The 18859-nt window shown below is 63.8% G+C and overlaps 8 protein-coding genes across 8 annotated transcripts; 3 read left to right on the plus strand and 5 right to left on the minus strand.

The window, feature by feature from the left end:
• Window positions 1-244: 244 nt before the first annotated feature.
• JCM10292_001604 (uncharacterized protein) lies at window positions 245-2188 on the minus strand (the record flags this gene model as incomplete). Its single annotated transcript, XM_076650778.1, has 5 exons — window positions 245-346; window positions 432-1388; window positions 1456-1524; window positions 1601-1872; window positions 1939-2188. 5 exons carry the CDS (start codon window positions 2186-2188, stop codon window positions 245-247), a joined length of 1650 nt encoding a protein of 549 aa, XP_076503707.1.
• Window positions 2189-2474: 286 nt separating this feature from the next.
• Window positions 2475-4443, plus strand: JCM10292_001605 (BAR and SH3 domain-containing protein; the record flags this gene model as incomplete). The annotated part of the gene is made up of 9 exons (XM_076650779.1): window positions 2475-2505; window positions 2587-2679; window positions 2767-2820; window positions 2891-3156; window positions 3220-3359; window positions 3442-3539; window positions 3602-3751; window positions 3845-4101; window positions 4312-4443. The coding sequence occupies 9 exons, from the start codon at window positions 2475-2477 to the stop codon at window positions 4441-4443; spliced, it is 1221 nt and encodes a 406-aa protein (XP_076503708.1).
• Window positions 4444-4886: 443 nt separating this feature from the next.
• Window positions 4887-6394, minus strand: JCM10292_001606 (uncharacterized protein; the record flags this gene model as incomplete). Its single annotated transcript, XM_076650780.1, has 5 exons — window positions 4887-4970; window positions 5051-5738; window positions 5792-6006; window positions 6068-6186; window positions 6250-6394. The coding sequence occupies 5 exons, from the start codon at window positions 6392-6394 to the stop codon at window positions 4887-4889; spliced, it is 1251 nt and encodes a 416-aa protein (XP_076503709.1).
• A 210-nt stretch (window positions 6395-6604) lies between these two features.
• SDO1 (guanine nucleotide exchange factor SDO1) lies at window positions 6605-7575 on the minus strand (the record flags this gene model as incomplete). Its single annotated transcript, XM_076650781.1, has 4 exons — window positions 6605-6733; window positions 6803-6973; window positions 7032-7406; window positions 7489-7575. 4 exons carry the CDS (start codon window positions 7573-7575, stop codon window positions 6605-6607), a joined length of 762 nt encoding a protein of 253 aa, XP_076503710.1.
• Window positions 7576-8013: 438 nt separating this feature from the next.
• On the plus strand, window positions 8014-10053 carry ALG1 (chitobiosyldiphosphodolichol beta-1,4 mannosyltransferase; the record flags this gene model as incomplete). Its single annotated transcript, XM_076650782.1, has 9 exons — window positions 8014-8230; window positions 8286-8482; window positions 8544-8692; window positions 8757-8846; window positions 8906-8978; window positions 9051-9462; window positions 9549-9663; window positions 9725-9800; window positions 9895-10053. The coding sequence occupies 9 exons, from the start codon at window positions 8014-8016 to the stop codon at window positions 10051-10053; spliced, it is 1488 nt and encodes a 495-aa protein (XP_076503711.1).
• Window positions 10054-10146: 93 nt separating this feature from the next.
• JCM10292_001609 (WD40 repeat domain-containing protein) lies at window positions 10147-12866 on the minus strand (the record flags this gene model as incomplete). Its single annotated transcript, XM_076650783.1, has 5 exons — window positions 10147-10404; window positions 10463-10572; window positions 10655-11564; window positions 11619-11818; window positions 11879-12866. 5 exons carry the CDS (start codon window positions 12864-12866, stop codon window positions 10147-10149), a joined length of 2466 nt encoding a protein of 821 aa, XP_076503712.1.
• Window positions 12867-14646: 1780 nt separating this feature from the next.
• PRI2 (DNA primase subunit PRI2) lies at window positions 14647-16706 on the plus strand (the record flags this gene model as incomplete). Its single annotated transcript, XM_076650784.1, has 8 exons — window positions 14647-14854; window positions 14944-15130; window positions 15210-15330; window positions 15397-15489; window positions 15545-15682; window positions 15737-16000; window positions 16076-16224; window positions 16280-16706. The coding sequence occupies 8 exons, from the start codon at window positions 14647-14649 to the stop codon at window positions 16704-16706; spliced, it is 1587 nt and encodes a 528-aa protein (XP_076503713.1).
• Window positions 16707-16899: 193 nt separating this feature from the next.
• Window positions 16900-18249, minus strand: JCM10292_001611 (uncharacterized protein; the record flags this gene model as incomplete). Its single annotated transcript, XM_076650785.1, has 1 exon — window positions 16900-18249. One exon carries the CDS (start codon window positions 18247-18249, stop codon window positions 16900-16902), a length of 1350 nt encoding a protein of 449 aa, XP_076503714.1.
• Window positions 18250-18859: the final 610 nt, after the last annotated feature.

The following is an 18859-nucleotide window of genomic DNA, read 5'->3' on the forward strand; positions in this document are numbered from 1 at the left end:
GACCTCGTCGCACTTCACAGCAGGGGGACAGCGTGCAGGGGGGTGCAGTCGCGTTTGCTCCCGAAGCTGAAGACGGCAAGGCAAAGCTGCACAAGCGGGAGACGCAACGACGAGGCTCGGTCATGCTCATCATCCTCTTCGAGGCATGCTTGCTCGGCGGTGACGCTGCGTCCAGAAGAGTCTCTCTCCCCCGTACGTTGCGGCGCAGCTCCAGTGTCCATGTCCTCAGTGTCCTTGAGAGAGTCTACGGCGCCGAAAAGATGCGCTCGAGCGCTTCGCGCACGACGTCCTCGTGCAACAGCCCGTCCGCAGTCGGTCCCACCGCGATGGGCGTGATGCCGAGTGCCTGTGCGCACGTCCGGAAGACCATTCAGCTGGACTCACGACGGAATGAGAGAGAACAGACGAGAGAGAGAGAGAGAGAGGCGCACCACCAATTCGGCCTCGTCGACCTTGACCTTCCCGTTGCGCAGCCACACGACATGGCTCACGATCTGGCGCGGCTCGCACCTCCTCCCCATGCCCTCCCTCCCCTCTCCCGCCGCACCAAGCGGGAACGACCTGTCGCACGCGCTCGTGAGCGCCCACACAAAGTCGGTCGCATCGTACCCGGGCGTCTCGCGGTCCTCGGTCGCGTTGAGCAGCAGGACCTTGAATCTCGGTCCGCGTCCCTCGCCCTCTCCCTCGCCCGCCTGGGCGATGAGTTGCCCGACGGGCCGCAGCGCGAGGCACGGCGCGATGCTCGTGTAGAGGCTGCCGGGGGCGTAGACGAGGCACGATGCGTCGCGCAGCGCCGAGAGGAAGATGCCGTTTGGGCGCGGGTCGATCTCGGACCCGAACGCCGAGAGGTAGAAGATGCGCCGGATCCGCGAGGGCAGAGGCGGGATTGCCGATGCGTCTTTCGTGAACTCGAGGTTGCGCGAGAGGGAAGATCCGGTGGGGCGCTGCGGGGCGGGAGCGTGCAGTGTAGGCGGCGCGGAGGATGAAGAGAGGAACGAGGGGTCGGGTGAGGGCGGGAACAAGTGGTCGGAGTCGTCTTCTTCGGCGCCGAGCACCGGCGGCTCGGGGAAGGAAGGGGTCGTCGCTCGTGTGAGCGGGAACGACGGTCCTGCTCTGCTGCCAGTTGCTAACAAACCGCCGTACTGACCTCCTCGCGGCGCACTGAGGAGGTTCGTCGAAGGCGTTGCAGGGTTGTGACCCTGCTCTGCGAGTGCGGCGGCAGTCACGGGAGACGGATGCGAGATCTCGCTTTGTCCTGCGATGATCTGCCCGTCTTCCAGCTCGGCGGCGATGGTGACAGTGGACGACGTGTTGATGGCGGGAACGATGCGGATGCGGTCGTGCGAGATGCCGGTGAGGGAGGCGAACAAGAAGATTGCTGAGGGGACCTGCGGGTGCGATGCAGCAGACGTCAGAGGCGCTGAGGGCCAATACAAGGAGGTACAGCGTACTCACAGATCCGAGAAAGAGGGATGCGCCGCTGAGAAAGAGGTTGCCAATTGACGCCTTCTTGAAATTGAAGCCCTGCGCGTGCAAATCGTCTCGAGTCAGAAGCCCCGATCAATCATCCCGACTCGCCCGAGGTCCGTTCACGACGCACTCGCTGTGCCTTCTTCAGCACGGCGCCCTCAAAGTGGACCAAGAAGGCGCGGATCGTCTCCTTCCTGTCGCCGGGGATGCCCCTCCACAGCCTGTGCGTGCCCTCGACGATCTCGTGCCACTCGCCCTTGACCTCTGTGTGCGACTTGCCTGAGCCATCGCCCGGGAGGCGGTACTCGAGGAGGCGGCGGATGCAGTCGAGCGGCGAGGAAGGAGGCGAGGGGGGAATGAGGCGGATCAGGCGCGAGCGGATGTCGCCAAGTGCAGGGCCGCCTGTGAGAGACGTTGGTGAGCGCACGACGAAGCGGGAGAGAAGGAATGAAGCAGCGGCAGACGAACCGAGGACGCGCTGAACCTCGGAGGACGAGCCGCCGTCGTCGCTGACGGGGACGATGAAGGTGGTGCGCACGCCCTGGAAGGCGGCGAGGACGGCGTTGCAGCCTGTGCCGCCGCCAATGACGCAAAAGTCGTGCTCTGCAGACGAGAGGACGGCGGAGGGAGCGGGAGAGCCGGCGAGGCGAGGGGTCGAGTCGTTGTTGGGGTGCTGGTCGAAAGAGGAGGAGGGACCAACGATAGCCTCTGTAGCCATTGCTGTGCTCCACGTGACCCTTTATGCGTGTGCAGGGCGAAGTGGGAGCGAGTTGGCGAGTCGGAAGTGGGGAGACGACGAGAGCGACGAAAGAGCGAGCGGGTCGGGTCGGGTGCGGATCTGGTAGCTGCAGTGCTTGCGAGCACCTTCCGTGGTGCCCGTAGCGCCCTCGAGGCGGTGTGGTCGCGGCAGAGGGTCGCTGCGGCGCTGCCTCCGCGGATCCTCGTCTCGCTTCGACTTCGCCTTCTCGTCCGCCAGAAACCCGCAGAAACTCGGAAACGACAGGATGAAGGGCATCGGAAAAGCCTTTGCACGCGGTACGCCTTCCCGCGACGTCTCGCGCCCTCTGTCGCCCTCGTCACCCGCATCTCGCTGATGGCACGGCCACTCGCCCGCAGCGCCGCACATGCTCGGCTCCAAGGTCGGCATGGGCAAGAACAGCGTCGACGCAGAGACCAACGAACTCGTCCGCAAGTTCTCGGGCCTCGAGGGTCCGTCCTCGCCTTCCCTCCACCTCGGCACTCTGCCTCGCTCTTGGCGCACCGCACACCCGCTCACGCTCCCGCCATGCCCCGCAGAGTACACCGCAAAGCTCACAAAGGACTCGTCCTCCTTCCGCGAAGCCGTCGCCAGTGCGCCGTTTCTCGAGACTTTCTCCCGAGCTCCCCCACCACTCACTTACCTTGCCAACCCGCCGCGCAGCCCTGCTCTCGTCTCAAGCCGGGTCCGCCACCGCCCTCGCCGTCCTCCTCTCGCCCATGGCCGACGAGGGCTCCCTCGCGGCGCGCCACCCGCAAGCCGAAGCGACGATTCGCAACATTGACCACTACTCGGAGCTCATGGCCGAGATCCGCGACGCCATCCAGCCCGAACTCGAGCTCATCGACGCCCGCGTCACCGCCCCGCTCAAGGAGTACGGCGAGCTCCTCAAGAAGATCCGCAAGACCATCACCAAGCGCGAGCACAAGGTGCGTACCTGCCTCTCGCGCAGTCAATGTTGTGCACGTCTCGCTGACCCATGTGCCGACCAGCTCGTGGACTACGACCGCCACAACAACTCGTACAACAAGCTCAAGGACAAGAAGGAAAAGTCGCTCAACGACGAGAAGAACCTCTTCAAGTACGAGCAGGAGCTCGAGATGGCGACCCAGGAGTACGAGCACTACAACAGGTGCGTCCTCGCTTAGACGGCTCTTCCGCCTTCGGTTGCTTGGTACTCGAGGCTGATGCGGCGTCGAGTTCTTGCCGCGCAGCATGCTCAAGTCGGAGATCCCGCACTTCCTCGCCCTCTCGACGAGCCTCATCACGCCCATCTTCCAGACCTTTTACTACATCGAGGTCGGCATCCTCTGTGCGCTCCGCTCGCTCTCTCGGGCTTTTGCTGTCTCCTGACTCGGCCCGTCCTGTGTGCAGACACTCTCCTCGAAAAGATGCAGGCGTTTACGGGTCAAACCTTTGGCGACTTTTCGATCGAGGGCCTCGAGACGATGCACTACGAGCGCCTCGGCGACGCCGCCGAGCGCATCGACGCGCTCAGCATCACCAAGCGCTTTACGAGCACTGGTGCGTCCGGGCGCCTCCTTCTCTTAGCTCTCTCGTCGCTCCAACTCTCGCAGCAGGAGACTGATTCGTCGTGATGGGTCTCGCCACGCACAGCCCGCTTCATGTCGCAGCACCGCTCCAACTCGGGCGACTCGTCCTCGCTGCACCGCGCCTCGTCGACCTACTCGTCCTCGTCCCTCTCGCGCCCCGGGCCCTCATCCTCGACTGCTGCTGCGCCGCCCGCTTACTCGCCCCCTGTGGGTGGGGGAGCGGGCGCGGCAGCCGCGGGGAAGCGGGCTCCGCCACCGCCGCCGGGGAGGCCTGGTGTCAAGGCCGACTTTGTCACGGCGCTGTACGATTACGAGGCGACGGTGCGTTTCTCGACTGCTCCTTCTTCTTGTTTGCCTGCTGGTGGAAAACGGGCAGAGGAGCGGGACAAGAGGCGCGCGGGGCGAGGCAGGCAAGGAGTGACGAGCCAACGGGTCACCTCTCCTCTTGCTTCTCTCGCTGGCACAACTCGCTCTCCCCCCGGTCCTTTGCACAAAGCACGCTGACACTGCGTCCTTTGGCGAACCGCGCAGGCCGAAGGCGACCTGTCGTTTGCTGCCGGCGACCGCATCGAGATCGTCAAACGCACAGATTCGGCCAACGATTGGTGGACGGGGAGGGTCCATGGAAGAGAGGGGGCTTTTCCGGGCAATTATGTCCAGTAACTCCGATTTTAGGCGTGAATCGACGTTTGGCAGTGTCTGCGAGACTTGCGGAAGTAGAGGGAGGGAGGAGAGGTGGAGGCGCCTCTTCTGTTGCTCGCTCCGGCTGTCTCGAGTCCCCTGCTGCGTTACACGTTCCAGGCTGCACTGGCTGTGCAGCTGCTCAGGCGGGATCGAGCATTTACAAAGCCCGTAGGTTCAAAGGGAGAGATCGTCGTGGGCGGTGATCAAATGCGACGTCTCGCTCGGCCTCGCTGAACTTTGAGGTCAGCGCGGCATCTGCGACTTATGCTGCTACAGTGTAGGTAGGCGCTGAGTCCATGGTCAGCTCCACCCGTTGAACTTTCGAGACTTCCGCGTCACGCGCTCGACCGCTCGCTCTTTGCATGCTGCCAGAAAGAGTAGTTTTACAGGCTGAATTGCACACATTCACCAGGCTGTCCCGACTACCGGCCCCGCCGAGAGCGGACGTGCGTCGTGTTACGCTGAAGCAGTGCGTCGTCGAGGTCGTCCGGCGAGACCGAAATGTACTGCAACGTGCGGCGGCGTAAATCACTACGAGACACACAAGGCAGGGCGTGAAGCAGGAGTACAGTGCGCAGGAACGTACCACCGCAGCGACGCGCTCAAACGCCTCTTCGAACCGCTCCAGCGCAAATGCGTTGAACCTCTTGACGCGCTCTATCTCCGCCGGCGAGTCGTTGCGAGCGAGCGATGGGTGCAGCCTACCTTCTAGATGCTGCAGCAGAGCCCTTGCGAGGTCCTGTCCCGCCGCGCCGTCAAACCGCTGCACGACCCACGACCGAAACTCGCGGAAGTCGGCACGCTCGACGACCGAGTCGGCCGAGTGCTCGTCCGGCGGGCTCATGTGCAAGACATCGTGTCCGTACCGGGGCGCGTTATCGAGTCTGAGGCGCTCACGGCGCGCGCGCATGGCGCGTTCCCCGTGGACGTCGTTACCCTGCAACAGGACTGGGCTCGGCATCCCGGCGTGGTGCTCGGCCTCGACGAGCAAGACGAGGTGCAGGAGCTGTCCGCCGAATTTGGGGCTCGAGATAATGCTGGCCGGAGTCTGCGGGTCGTGCGAGGCCGCGACGGCCTCGTGCGGGTGAAAGCAACGGTACAGGCGATAGAGCGACCGGTGGAGGAGAGCACAAGAGGTGTAGATCTTTGCGTTGAGGTCTGCACCGTGCGGTTCGACGGGGCCGGGCGGCAGCGCAAAGAGCGCGTCTTCCAGGTGCAAGAACGGCGACGCGCCGTGCTGCTCAACCTCGACGTGGAACGGAATGGTCGTCTCCCTGGCGACAAAGGTGTCAGTAGTTTGCTGCGCCTGCGAGACTGCCCTGCGTACAGCCACTCATGCTCGATCTCCTCGGTATGCTCGTTGGATCCGGCCGTATAGCGAGGAACTCGAAGAAAGTAGCGTGGAACTTCAAGAATGCCCTCGCTTGAAGGATGTGCGCCGTAGCCGTGGAACTGGTGCAGCAGTACGCGCGCAGTGCGCAGGAGATCTGCTGAGAAGCTTGCGATAGTCGCAGTCGGTGCGACCACCAGGACTTCAATCGGCTGCACGCACACATGGCGTCGGTTCCATCATGATGTTGGCAAGGAGGTGCGACTTGCTCACCATTGCAGAGGCCTCGAGCTCCATCTTGAGTAAATCCACGAGGAACGTCGGAAACGGGAATGTCGGGTTCGTGGGCGGGATGAGGCACATCTCGTACATTTTGCGGATCGCAAGGGCCCCTGAGAGAATGCTCCTTTGTCAGCGAGAGCTGCGGAGAGTGAGCAAGAGCCCCCAGCACTGACCGCCGAAGTATAGCTCATGCGCCAGCTTGTTGCCCGTGCTCGTCGCGCGGTGAATGCGGTTGTTGGCGAGAATGAGCAATGCGGCTGGGATCACTGGCGAGCGGAAGAGATTGACATCGGTGCTCAGCAAGTCGTCAGAGAACATCCTGCCAGACTACTGCGGCGGAATCGAGAAGTAGGTAGCGGAAGCCGCGAACGCGGACACAAAAGCGAAAGGAGGGATGTCCACGGAAGGTCCGCTGGTCCTCGGCCGGCAAGCCGTCGATGGGCGATGCAGGAGCCGCAGCGGGACAGAGTCTGAAGAGCGCCAGTCACCTTTACTCGCGCACGAGAACGGGGATGCGGCAGGTGTGCATTACTCGATGCGGCCATCGTCCTCGACGCCGGCAACGAACGACATGGTCTCGATCTTCTTGGCGCCCTTGACCTCCTTCTGCAGCAGCTCGTCGATGAGCCGGAACGACCCCGGGTCGATCAGCGCGACCTGCGCACGAAGGTGGGCAAAGGTGAGAACGGCTCCGTCGAAGAGGCAAAGAAGGCGGAGCCGGCGGACCAACTCCCACTCGTCCGACCAGTCGTCGTCCTCGACCTTGGCGATGAGCGGCAGAACCTTGTCCTTGATACGCTTGCCGTCCTTCGACGCCATCGTTATCCGGACACGCATTTGGGCGCGCGCGATCGGGAGCGTGTTCTTCGCCTGCAGCACCTTGATCAGGTCGAGTGCCTGCAGACGTGCACGTCAGGACAGAGCAACGTGGACTTGAGCGAAAAGAGTAGCATACCTGCGCCTTCGCAGCCTTGTTGCCCTGGACATTGTACCCGACCTCGTTCATCGCCTTCTCGATCATGCCGACCGTGTGCGGTCGTTGCGTATTGGGATCGACACAGCGCGCGGCCACCTCGGTGCAGATCTCGCGCCGCAGGTCCTCCAGTTCGACCGCGCGCTCCTTCTCTCCAACCTGCAGCTCGCCCTTTTTGAGGATTTGCATCATGATCTCCTGCACGTCGGTCGTGCCGAACGCTTTTTGCAGGTCGTCCGAGGGGGCGACGGCGCCCTTCGAGACGTTGGTGAAGATGTTGTCGACCTGGATGACCTCGCTCAGGTCGGTCTGCGCGCCGGTGCGCCACGCTCGCACCGAGTTCTTGTAGCAGGCGATCTGCAGAATCGAGGTGTCAGCTCTGTCAAGGGCTCCTAACGCGAGAACTGCCTGGAGATGCGCCATGAAGCAGCGTACGCACCTCGAAGCGCTTGCCGGCCTTCTTGAGGCGGACGACCGAGACATTGGTGAGCTTGATCTGCGTTCCAGGCTGCTTGCCGGCGGACATGGTGCTCTTTATCCGTCTGTGAGGGCGGCCAAGCGAGTCAGCAAGCGTCCCGGCACCGTGTGCAGGCTGAAGAATCGGTTCGGCCGGCAGAGTCGACTCGGAGAGACCAGTCACAGCGCCTTGATCGCCTCAGCGAGCACGCCTGGGGCTCACTACCAGCCAAGAGCTGCGCCCATCGGAGCCTAAACCCTTGTATCCCTCTACTCGCGCTGGCGAGTCGAGCTGATCAAGATGAGCAAGGGCGGAGGGAGAACGGCAGGGAACGGCGCAGGCGGCGCAGTCGAAACTCTGGGTGCCGTGTAGACAGTCAGTTGCACTCAGGAAAGAGCTCACGTGTGCTTGGAAGCGAAAGGCGGCGCACAGTCAGGCGGAGATCCTCGACTTCCCCCGAGATTGCCTCTTTCTACCGCCTCGCATGCTCTGTACAAGCCCGTAGTCATGCTCGAGGTGGCTGTGCTGGTTTGCTCAACGCTCGCAAGCGCGGCGGTGCTCTCCTTCCTCTTCTTCCGCATCTTGTCGTCCTCGCCGTCATCGCCTCGAACCAAGTCTGTCGCGCTCGTCGTCCTCGGAGACATCGGGCGGAGTCCCCGCATGCTCTACCACGTTCAGAGCTTTGCCAGGCACGGCTACGAGACTAGCATCCTCGCGTACCGCGGTGCGTCAACTTCCGCGAGGCGGTGCATCCTTCACGCTCATCTCGTTCTTTGCAGGTTCGGCGCCGCCTAAGGAGCTCACAGAGAATGAGAAAGTCGAGTTCGTCTACCTGGCAACCCACTTCAGCTGGATTGGCGGTCTCGCAAAGCCGCTCTTCCTCGCGCTCCTCCCACTCAAGGTGCTCGCGGGCGCATGGGGACTGCTCTGGGCCCTCCTCGTCTTGCCTGCACCACCAGCCTACCTCTTTGTGCAGGTGTGCTACTGGCTTAGCTGCGTTGCCTAAGTCTTCACGCTCACTGAGGCCGCTCGCGCAGAATCCGCCTGCGATCCCTACTCTCGCCATCGTCAAGCTCGCTGCCCTGCTACGTGGGAGCCGCGTCATCATCGATTGGCACAACACGGGCTACTCGGTGCTGGCGCTGCGTTTGGGACCGACGCATCCCGTCGTCCGCTTCGCTCGCTTGTGCGCTGCCTCGTCTATGTCCTGCTTGCTTCGTGTCACAGCGCTGACATCACGCACCGCACAGCCTTGAGCTCCTATTTGGTCGCACAGCCTACGCGCACCTCTGCGTGTCGGATGCGATGAAGACGCAATTGGCAGAAGAGGCGAAACTCAAGTGCGCGGAACGTCCTGTCGCCTCCCGTCGAGATTCACTTAACCCGGTCATGTCTACAGCGGCAACCTCGTTACGCTACACGATCGGCCCCCTGCGAGCTTCCGTCGCCAGACTCCGGAAGAAGCACACGAGGTACGCATCTCCCGCCCATCCTGGGCGTCGGGCAACTAGTCGCTAATCGTCACGTGGTCGATCGCCCTGCAGCTCTTCAGCCGCCTTCCCGAGCTCTCGACCCTCGCCACCTCCTTCCTGCCCGCCCTGCCTCTCGCGCCCGATACGACCCTGTTCTCCTCCGCCTCGTCCGGCCTCCTCCCCTCCCGCCCGGCCCTCCTCGTCTCGGCCACGTCGTGGACCGCCGACGAGGACTTTTCCATCCTCCTCTCGGCACTCGAGCTGTATGAGCGCGCTGCGCGCACCTCGTCCTCCGGCGCGGGCGGGCTCAAGGACCCACAGAACAGCGCCCCGCAGCGTCTTCCGCGCGTCGTGGTGCTCATCACGGGCAAGGGGGCGGGCAAGAAGGCGTTCGAGCAGGACGTCCAGCGGAGAGAGAAAGGATGGGAGTGGGTCCGGGTTAGGACGGCGTGGCTCGCGAGGGAGGATTACCCAAAGCTGCTAGGTGCGCCCCCGCGCTCTCGCATCCCCTCCATCATTGGGCTTTGACCAGTGACGGGCGGTACCCTGACGCGGTTGGTCTGCACGCAGGCTCGGCAGATGTCGGGATCAGCCTGCACACGAGCACGAGCGGGATCGACCTCCCGATGAAGGTCGTCGACATGTTTGGCTGCGGCCTGCCCGCGCTCGCGCTCGACTTTCCCTGGTGCGCGTTGCACTTGCGTTTGTGTGGACCAGTACTGATCCTGAGTCGGCTGACTGTACAGCGTGGGCGAGCTGGTTAAGGACGGCCAGAATGGGCGCACGTTCAATACGGCGGAGGACCTTGCCGACCAGCTCATTGTGCGTCAACAACGCAGTTCTCGTCAACGCTGCGGGAAGCTGCTATCTGGCATGCGTGCCTACGTTGCTGACCCGCCTCTGCCGTTGCACGTAGACTCTCCTCCGCGGCTTCCCTCACACGGGTGCGTCGGAGCTCGACCGACTGCGTCAGGGAATCGCGCAAGCGCGGTACCGTGGCGAGCCTGGCAGGCTCTGGGGCAACTGGGACGAGACCTGGGACGAGGTGGTCATGCCGCTCCTCGAAGCGCAGTAGACTCTCGTTACTTCGCAGTTCAGCAGTAGCGCTTCTTTCACTCTCGGGCATGTACGAGTGAGAATGCGATACATTCAGCGCTGCGAAGCGACTCTACTGCAGCGCCCAAATCTTGACCGTCGCGTCCCTCCCTCCGCTCGCCGCGTACCGGTCCATGAACCGGAGCTTCTCCGCCGGCGCCGCGTGGCCGTTGAGCGTGAGCGCCGAGTGCTCCATCGTCGTGCGGTTGTACACCTTGACGCCGTTCTCGCCTGCGGCTGCGAGGACCTTGCGGCTGTCGAACTGGAGCGAGGTGACGGCGTGGTCGTAGCGGAGCGTGTCGGCGATTGCACCGGTGCGGAGGTCCCAGATCTGCGAGGAACTCTATGAGCAAGCGTCCGGGGGCAACGACCGTGTGGCAGAGACGCACCCGAACAGTGCGGTCGAGACTGCCAGTCATGAGATGGTACTCGTCGAACTGGAGCGTCGTAACTGGGCCCGTGTGGCCGACGAGCGTGCGGTGTGCTTGCCCAGTCCTCACTGTGAGCGTACGCCAGCAAAACGTTTAGCAGCCAATCCAACAGTAGGAGTGGAGCATGAAGAAGGCATCGAGGCGACTCACTGTCCCACATGCGGACGCAGCCGTCCTTCGTCCCGCTCGCGAGCGCATACCCCCAGAACATGACGCTGCCGACAAAGTCGTCGTAGAGCTCCCAACTTCCGTCGGCATACGTCGCCGTCGTCGGTGCAGCCATCGCGCCGGGACTCTCGTACAGCGACGACTGGCGGCGAAGCGACGCGGCGTACGCCTTGCGCGGAGTGGTCGGCGGCGAAGTGAGCGAGGGAGGCTGCGAGAAGGCCGACGCGAAGGGGTCGTTGGGCGAATGCGAGTAGGACGAAGCGGGGTACAAGACCGAGGACGAGGGCAAAGGGTTCGAAATGGCCCACAGGATGTCCATCGTCTGGACGCATTGTCCTGTCGCGAGATCCCACTGCCGCAGCGTCGAGTCGGACGAGCCGGTGACGAGCGTCGGGCCGTCGAAGAACAGGCTCGTGACCGACTTGGTGTGCCCCTGCAGATTGCGCACGCACGCGCCGTCTGCGCCACTGCCCAACCCTGCGCCGGCGCTACTCGGGTCGGCCGACGGCTGTTCTCGCAAGAGCCCGTCGTCCTCGGCAGCAGAGCCGTTCACGAAGCCTGCGCCGCCGGCGGTGCTCGTCGGGCCGAAGACGTCTTCCTCGACAGCCGGCTGCGCGCGCGACGAGCCCGGCACGATGCCCGAGTAGAACATTTCCTCGGCCTTGTCGAGGTCCCACACGCGGATGCCGCCGTCTTCGCCGCCCGTGACGCAGACGTTGCCTTCGACCTGGAGCGTCTTGACGAGGCCGTTGTGCCCCTTCAGGAAACCCGTCTCAGTGCCAGTCGTGAGGTCCCAGAGGCGGACAGACGAGTCGGTCGAAGACGAGACGAGCGTGCCGTAGGGCTCGGTAAAGTCGAGCGCGAGGATTGGCGCAAGATGGCCGGTGAGAGTCTGCGAGGGAACACGTCAGCGCGCGGCAAAACGGAAAGACAACGAGAGGCGAACCATGAAGGCGATGTTCGCTGGCAGGTCGTCGTGCTCGCTCGGAAGGAACGCAGGTCCCTTCCGTCGGCGGGACGAGGAGGTCGGAAGAAGAGTTGTCGAGGAAGAGTCGGTGCGGGTTCGGCCATTGGCGGCGGGAGAAGTAGTCGTGGGTCGCGAGGTGTTCAGAGGAAGTCGGGAGAGGCGAGCCTGAATGCCTTCGACTGTGAAGTAGGATAATTGGTGAGATACCCGGGGTCAGCTAGAAAAGAGAGAACACGCACGCTCGTCCTCCAGCTCCAGCTCTTCTTCCCGCAGGCCCAGAAGACCTCGCCGCAGGTCCTCGCGCACCTTCTCGAGCGCAGCAATCTTCTCCTCGACCTCCTTGACCTGGCCATTGACGAGCGCTCTCCGCACTGCGACGTTCGCCATGTCGCCCTCGACCTCCTTTGCGTCCTTCTCCAGCTCGTCGCGGCTCTCGGGCGGCGCGCCCGTCCCATTGTCCTCGACCGCCTTGCCCTTCCGCCGCCCTTTGCTCCTGCGCCCAATCGGCAGCGCATCCTCGTCCTCCTCGGCAATCTCGCCAAACTCGCCGAGCATGAGCGACCCCCTCGCGCGCTCGCCGCGCGCCTTGAGCCCGAGCTTGCCGCCCTGCTCGAGCCCGAGCGCCTTCTCGCTCAGGAGCGCCCTCCGGCGCCGCCGCTCTGCCTTGGAGGCTTGTGCGGCGGGGATGGTCGCGCGGAACCCCTGGTACAGCGGTACGGGGTCGTTCGGGCGCGGTGGCGGCGCTTCGAGCGCGAGCTGCCCGGCCTGACCAGAGGAGACGGCGCCGGATGCGGAGGAAAAGTCGAAGGGCGCAGCGGGGACGGGGAGGCGCAGGAGGTCGTCGACGCGATCGCGGAGGTAGAGCTGCGTCGACAGGTCCGTCCAGGACTGCAGCGGAGCGTTCGGGCGTCCGATAGAGAGGCCGGAGCGGATGAACGAGATCTTGCGCCGCAACGAGGTGGTCGTTGAGGGCGGGTGTGCCGCGGCACACAAAGAAGGGCCGGAGGCGAGCGAGGCCTGGTGCGCCGAGACATTGCTCGGGTGCAGCATGCGGCTCGTCGACGTGAGGAGGTTCGGTGCGAGGTCGACGAGTAGGTTGGATGGATTGGGCAGGTATGAGCCGCCGTCTTGCTGCTGCTGCTGAGCCGAAGACGAGCTGGAGTCGGGGAGGAAGGACGAGCGGATGCTCGACAGGAAGCCGTCTTTTGACCCTGAAGACCGCGACATGGCTTTCTCGGCGGCCTTGCGTGGGCTTCACGCGTTCGCTCGCGGGGGAGACTAGGAAGCGGTTCGAAAGGCTGACTATGCGAGGAGGTCGAGACGGGTCAGCTGTACCGAAACGGAACGACCACAGTCGCTAACAACATCCTGAGGACTGTGCAACTGCTCCCGCCGCTGACCTGCCTCCCTCGAGAGCTTCGGCTGCACTCGCCCAAGGGAGATGACGCTGGCGGGGCAGGACTGCGCATTCGGGGAACGGCGTGGGAAGAGACGCACGTGGATCCTGACGCTCTTGAGATTGTTGGCAGTAGCCCTGCAGCAGACGATCACCCAATTGAGCCCGGGGATGAGTCGCGGCGAGGAGGCCAAGTCGAAGGCCCGAGGTTGGACGTCGGCGGCAATACGCGCGAGAGTCTCTTCTAACGCGGGAAGCTGTATTGACCTCCTGAGAGGACGTGCGCAGCTCAGCCGGTTCGTCGGCGAGAGGCGAGCGAGGCGTCGGCACCAAGTCTTTCGACGACCTCGCATCTTCGACCTCGACCGAATAGCACGCTCCGTCAGACTCGAGGGAGCACACGTGCAGCACCAAGCAGGTGCTATCTGCAGCCCACCGCCTCTAAGCTTCGGCTTTGACTGTGGCCTTCTTGCTTCGCCGCTTGGCCTCTCGTTAGCGTCTGTTGCTGCCCGACGTTCTCCCTCGGCCGCCCCATCCGGCTGCGTCTGCATGGGTTCTCTCCGCTCCTTGTTGCCAGACCTGCAGCTCATCAGTCGAGCGGGACTGCGTCCCGCCAAGCTGGGCCGCCTCTGCAACTCTCTCCGACCTCTTCCAAGTCAATGACCGGCCGCACTTCATGCGGGCAGGCGGTGAATCTTGTGCTTTGCTTTTTTGACCAGCTATCCGAGCCCGCCCCTGCGCCTGTACAACGGACATCGCCGCGGAGTCGCCGGTCAGCAGCTTTGCCGAGATCCGTCAGCGGATCCGCATGGGTGCTGCTTGTGGAGGCTATCGCAGCGTGTAGCTATCGATATCCGGTCTACTGCTGCGCTCCGCTCCTCACCGGTACCACTGCGGACGCCTGCTAAGTTGCGGCCGGCGGCCAGCCGACAATCGCAGGATCGGCTCCGCCCCAAGCAGGCACACATATGTGCTGACAACTACCTCCCGTGCCTGTCTATCCGACGAGGTGGGAGTGCTTCCTCTGAGTGTCTCATAGAAGTCGCGCTGACCAGCTCAATAAGGGGTTTGGAGTTCTTGCTCGATGAAGTGGACGCCCGGACGCTAGCACTCTCCAGCATGGATCGCCGGAGCTTGCGCCGCTTGTTCATATGTGAGCTCGAAAGGACGACTTACACCAAGAGCGGACTGCATCAGCGTCGCCAGTCAGGTTGTGCGCCTTGCAGACGGCTGCCGAGGACACAATACTGGTAGCTTGGTCCTCGCGCGGCCCATTTGCCGCTCCCTTTGATCCGCTCAACCTCTGATGCGTGGAAAATCCGTGCGACAAGCTTCGGAGGGCTGGGAGCGGTGGGATCCGGTCAAGTCGCTGCGCGGAAGCATCAGAAAACATTCCGCACTGCGGGCGCACGCTCGCGCGTGGGATCAGAGCGCGTCAATCGAAGCCGTGCTCGATTGTGCTCCTCCTGTAAGGCCGCAGAGTGGGCGCGACAGGCAGGCTGGCGGCGGCCGGCTTTGGAGCGATGAGAAACGCGTCGCCTCGCGTCGCCTCGTCCGCCCCGAGTCGCGTCTCTCTCCGCTCGCTCGCCCGCCCGCTCGGCTCCGCACACCATGTTTGCAGGGAACCGCAGCTCGCTGTCGTCGCGCTCGGTCAACACGCTCGGCGCGTCGACCTCGTCGGCGACGTACAGCGCGCCAGAGGTCTCGCTCGCTCCGCGGTCGGGCAAGTACCCGCACCGCCTCAACCTTTACGAGCGCCCGCCGCTCGAGGAGCTCACGCTCGAGGAGTTCGAGGTCTGGGCCATCGACCGACTGCGCTGTGCGTTCCTGCAACTCTGCCCTCACTTCCTCCTTCCCGCCGAAGCGGCGTCCAACTCGCTGACCGCTGCCCTTCGCGCCGCTGGACAGTGCTGGCGGACATCGAAGCTGCCCAGGCGCGGAATCGCCCGTTCAAGGAGATCAAGGAGATTGTCGAGAAGCGCGCACAAGAGTACCTCCCGCTGCATCCCGACTCGAGCAAGGCGGCCGACGTCGAGCGCGAGCGCAAGAAGGACCAGTACTCGCACTTTATCCTGCGACTCGCCTTCTGCCGCTCGTGCGTCCTGCCATCGTCACGCAGAGACTTCCACTCCCGCTTGCACTAGCTGTGCTGACCTTAAGGATTGCTGCATCAGCGAGGAGTTGCGACAACGGTTTCTCAAGGCGGAGAAGGAGCTCTTCCGTATTCGGTACGAGACGGACGACCCGACAGAACGGCGGCGGTTCGTCGAGAGCCTGAACTTTGGGTGGGAGGTGGTGCGTCCAATCTCCAAGGCTGGCCCTTGTTCCCCTTCTATTCTCTAACCATGACCACTCGTACAGGTCGGCGAGGAGGAGAAGGAGGAGCTGTGGAGCTCGCTCTCGGCAGCATCAGGGTTGACGAAGGACCGTATGGACGTCGAGTCGTTCTTCAAGGTGCGTTGTGCTCGCCCGTCTGTCTGTCGCGTTCGATTCACGTCCCCCTCCTCAGGTCGAGTGGACCAAGGTCATCGACCTCGTCGGCCAGCGCAAGGTGTTCCTGAAGGGCGGCAAGGCGTACGTGCCGAACTCGCAGGAGTACTCGCTCGTCGCAGCAGAGTTCGCATCACGGCTGGCCAAGGCGCTTGAAGTACGTCTTTCCTGGCTCTGTGAGCCGCAGCGTTTCCTGACGTCCTCGCGACAGCTCACCGCGAAAGCGCTCCCCCGTCTCGACGAAGACACGCGTCTCGTGCCCATCCTCTCGCATCTCTCGATGGGCTTCATGGCGGGCATCACGTCCGACTACTCGTTCACGTCGACGGCCGATGGCGAAGCTGTGACGGCCGACATGGTGCCCGAACTCGCGGTGCAGAGCTTCCCGTTGTGCATGCGCAACATGCAGGATACGCTCAAGGGGAGCAAGCACCTCAAGCACGAGGGCCGCATGCAGTATGGTCTCTTTCTCAAGGTGCGTTTCTCGACTCTGCGCCTCTTGTCTTGAATCATACAGCTGCTGATCCGCATCAACCTTTGCCGCACCCAGGGCATTGGACTGTCTGTCGAAGAAGCGCTCGCGTTCTGGCGCAAGTCGTTCTCATCCATCACGGACGACAAATTCAACAAGGAGTACCGGTACAACATCCGCCACAACTACGGTCTCGAAGGTTCGCGCAAGAACTACACGCCGAAATCGTGCGTCTTCGTTGTCCTTCACGCGCTCTCACGCTGACGCGACTCTCCCTCGCAGCTGCACGGCCATCATCACAGGCCCCGTCCCCGGCCCGGGGCAGTCGCACGGCTGTCCGTTCCGACACCACTCGGAGCAGGCGCTCACGTCGCTGCTGCACTCTACGCTCGGGAGCACGATGACCAACGCCGACCTCAAGGAGATCCTCGCGGCGACCAAGACGGGGCACTACCACGTCGCGTGCACGCGCGTCTTTGAGCTGCAGCACGCCAAGCTGCCCGGGGGAGAGAGCGTGCCCAAGGGCGAGGGGCTCGGCGGCGGCGACTCGGTCGACCACCCGAACCGGTACTTTGACGCGAGTCGCAAGGTCATCCGCGAGGCCAAGGACAAGGTCAAGAAGGAGGAGGGCGAGGACGGCGCGGATGTCAAGCCGGCAATGCCCGCGCGGAGGGCCGTCAAGAAGGAGGCGATGGACGTTGACGGCTGAGCCTGTTCTGACGTACCTGCACACACCCTCGTTGGCCCTCTGGCTTTGTTCGCAGTCCCTTCTGTAGTCTCGCCTCTTTGTCTTCCCCGTTGTCTGTACTGGCATTCGTTTCGCTCCCTCGCTCACCTCATCCGCCAAAGAGAGCTTCGCATCAGACTGTCCAGCAGTCCCTCTCTGATCGAAATACACGTCCCTACGCCACCCAGTCGAGCAGATCCGCCCTGTCCCTCCTCAGCCCCCTGCTCGCATCGCTCGAAGCACCAAAGACCCCGTCCAGACTGCCTCCGGCCGCCTCGCTCTCGATGTTCTGCCCAAACGCGTCCGCATTGTTGTGCAGCACGAGCGTCGCGCCCTCTGCTCCCTCGGACAGGCGCAGCGTGAGTGCGGGTGCGGGGAAGAGCGCGTCGCGCGTGAGGACGTTGACGTGAGAAGGGAGGACGGAGCGGAGGAGGGGGACGAGGCGCTGCAGCGGGGGCGTGTGCGCGCCGAGCGCAAAGACACGCATCGCTTGCAGGGGAGGGGCCGTCGCGGTTGAGGCGGAGGAGGCTGGGGACGAGTGCGCGAGGACGATCTCGTGCAGCGCGAGGAGGACGAGCAAAGTGCTCAGTTCTGTGGGGAGTCGCTGCGCAAAGATCGAAGGCGGGCTGAAGGTGTAGACGTAGCCGCCCTGAGAGAGCGGGCACAGCGCCTCGAGCGCCGAGAGCTCGTTACTGAGCGAGGCGATGTACGATGCGAGGAGGAACTCGAGCGAGAGGGTACGGCGAGTGGGGAGGCGGAGGTACCGGTCACAGAGGAGCTCGGAAGGCGCCGAAGAGGCGGCTTGCGTTGAGGAGAGGTACGAAGTGAGGTACTCCATCGTTTGACTGACGGTCCATGGCGGGTACGGCGGCTCGTCGCTCGAAGGGAGCAACCGATCGCGCATGAGGTGGAACACGGCGTGCTGCTTCAGTCGCCGATCGTACGCAACTCGGAACGCGTCGTTGTCTTTCTCCGCCACTGAAGGTACGCGGAAGTCGGCGCCTCGCGCGAGAAGGTCCCGCCCCTCGATCCGCTCGTCCTCGACGGCGAAGAACGCCTCTGCGACCTGCCCGTCCTCAAAGTCGTTGTGCAGACTCGTCGACATGATGACGCGCCTCCCGAGCTTGCGCCGTCCGTCTACTGTCGTACCCAAGTCGACGACCGAGTGTCCGCCCTGCCAGGCATAATCGCCGAGCATGACTGTCGGCTGCAGAGCCGTCACAAACGAGTGCATCACGGCTTCGGCGTTGGGGATGGCTGTCCCTGGCAGGTACTTGGTCGTGATTGCCGAGTCGCGCTTGTTGCGCATGAGATGCTCGACGAGCGGAGCGGGCACGAATGGCGAGCGAGCGACGATGGGCGGAGGCGTCGTCGAGCTGGATGCGCCCGACCAGAAGTGCGCTCGCGGCTCATCGCACGTTGCGGGGACATCGGTGTCGACGAGGACCTGAGCGGGGTGAGCGAGCGAGGGGAAGGTCGAGGGGAAGAGGCGAAGGGAGGCGAGCGGGTGAGTCCGCTTGGTCATTTCTGCGTGGCTGTCGGCTGTGAGTCGCGAAGTCTTGCGAGTGAACAAGTAGCGCGCGGACCTGTTCGAGCAGGAGGAAGAGACGAGAGCGGCGGGCGCGAAAGGATGAAGCGTAAGGCCAGCCAGGCGACGAGCAGAGCAGCGAGTGAGACGGCGAGCGAGACAGTCGTGCGCGGCATGCGCTGCCTCGCGAGGGCAAGCAGTAGGAAAGGAAGAAGGGGGAGAAAGGGAGGGGTTGGGGCCCCGCCGTCATTTGCACGCGCGAGGAGGACGAGAATGGCGCCCGCTCGCACCCCGTTTCGGCGGGCGCCTGCTGCCTTGGGCAGAGCGTGACGCGTGCGCGTGCAGCGTGTACTGCTCTGCTGCTACCGTCTGCACTTCGCCTTGCGCTGTGTCGACGCGCCTCGCGGCCACGAAGACACGCGTCTCGGCGTGCATCCGCCTCGATTGCACTTTGCAGCCGACGTCTGCCTCTGCTCGCCTCACAGCGCAGCACCGCTTGCTCAGCAGGAACGCGAGCACTGCAGCCTGCGCGCACTGCCTCGTCAGCCCGTGCACCCTCGGACCACACGCACTCGCTCGCACCGCCCGCTCGAGCACAACGTGACCG

The sequence above is a fragment of the Rhodotorula paludigena genome (genome assembly GCF_050403205.1).
Source record: "Rhodotorula paludigena JCM10292 DNA, Rt_paludigena_JCM10292v1_ctg40, whole genome shotgun sequence".
Lineage (NCBI taxonomy): Eukaryota > Fungi > Basidiomycota > Microbotryomycetes > Sporidiobolales > Sporidiobolaceae > Rhodotorula > Rhodotorula paludigena.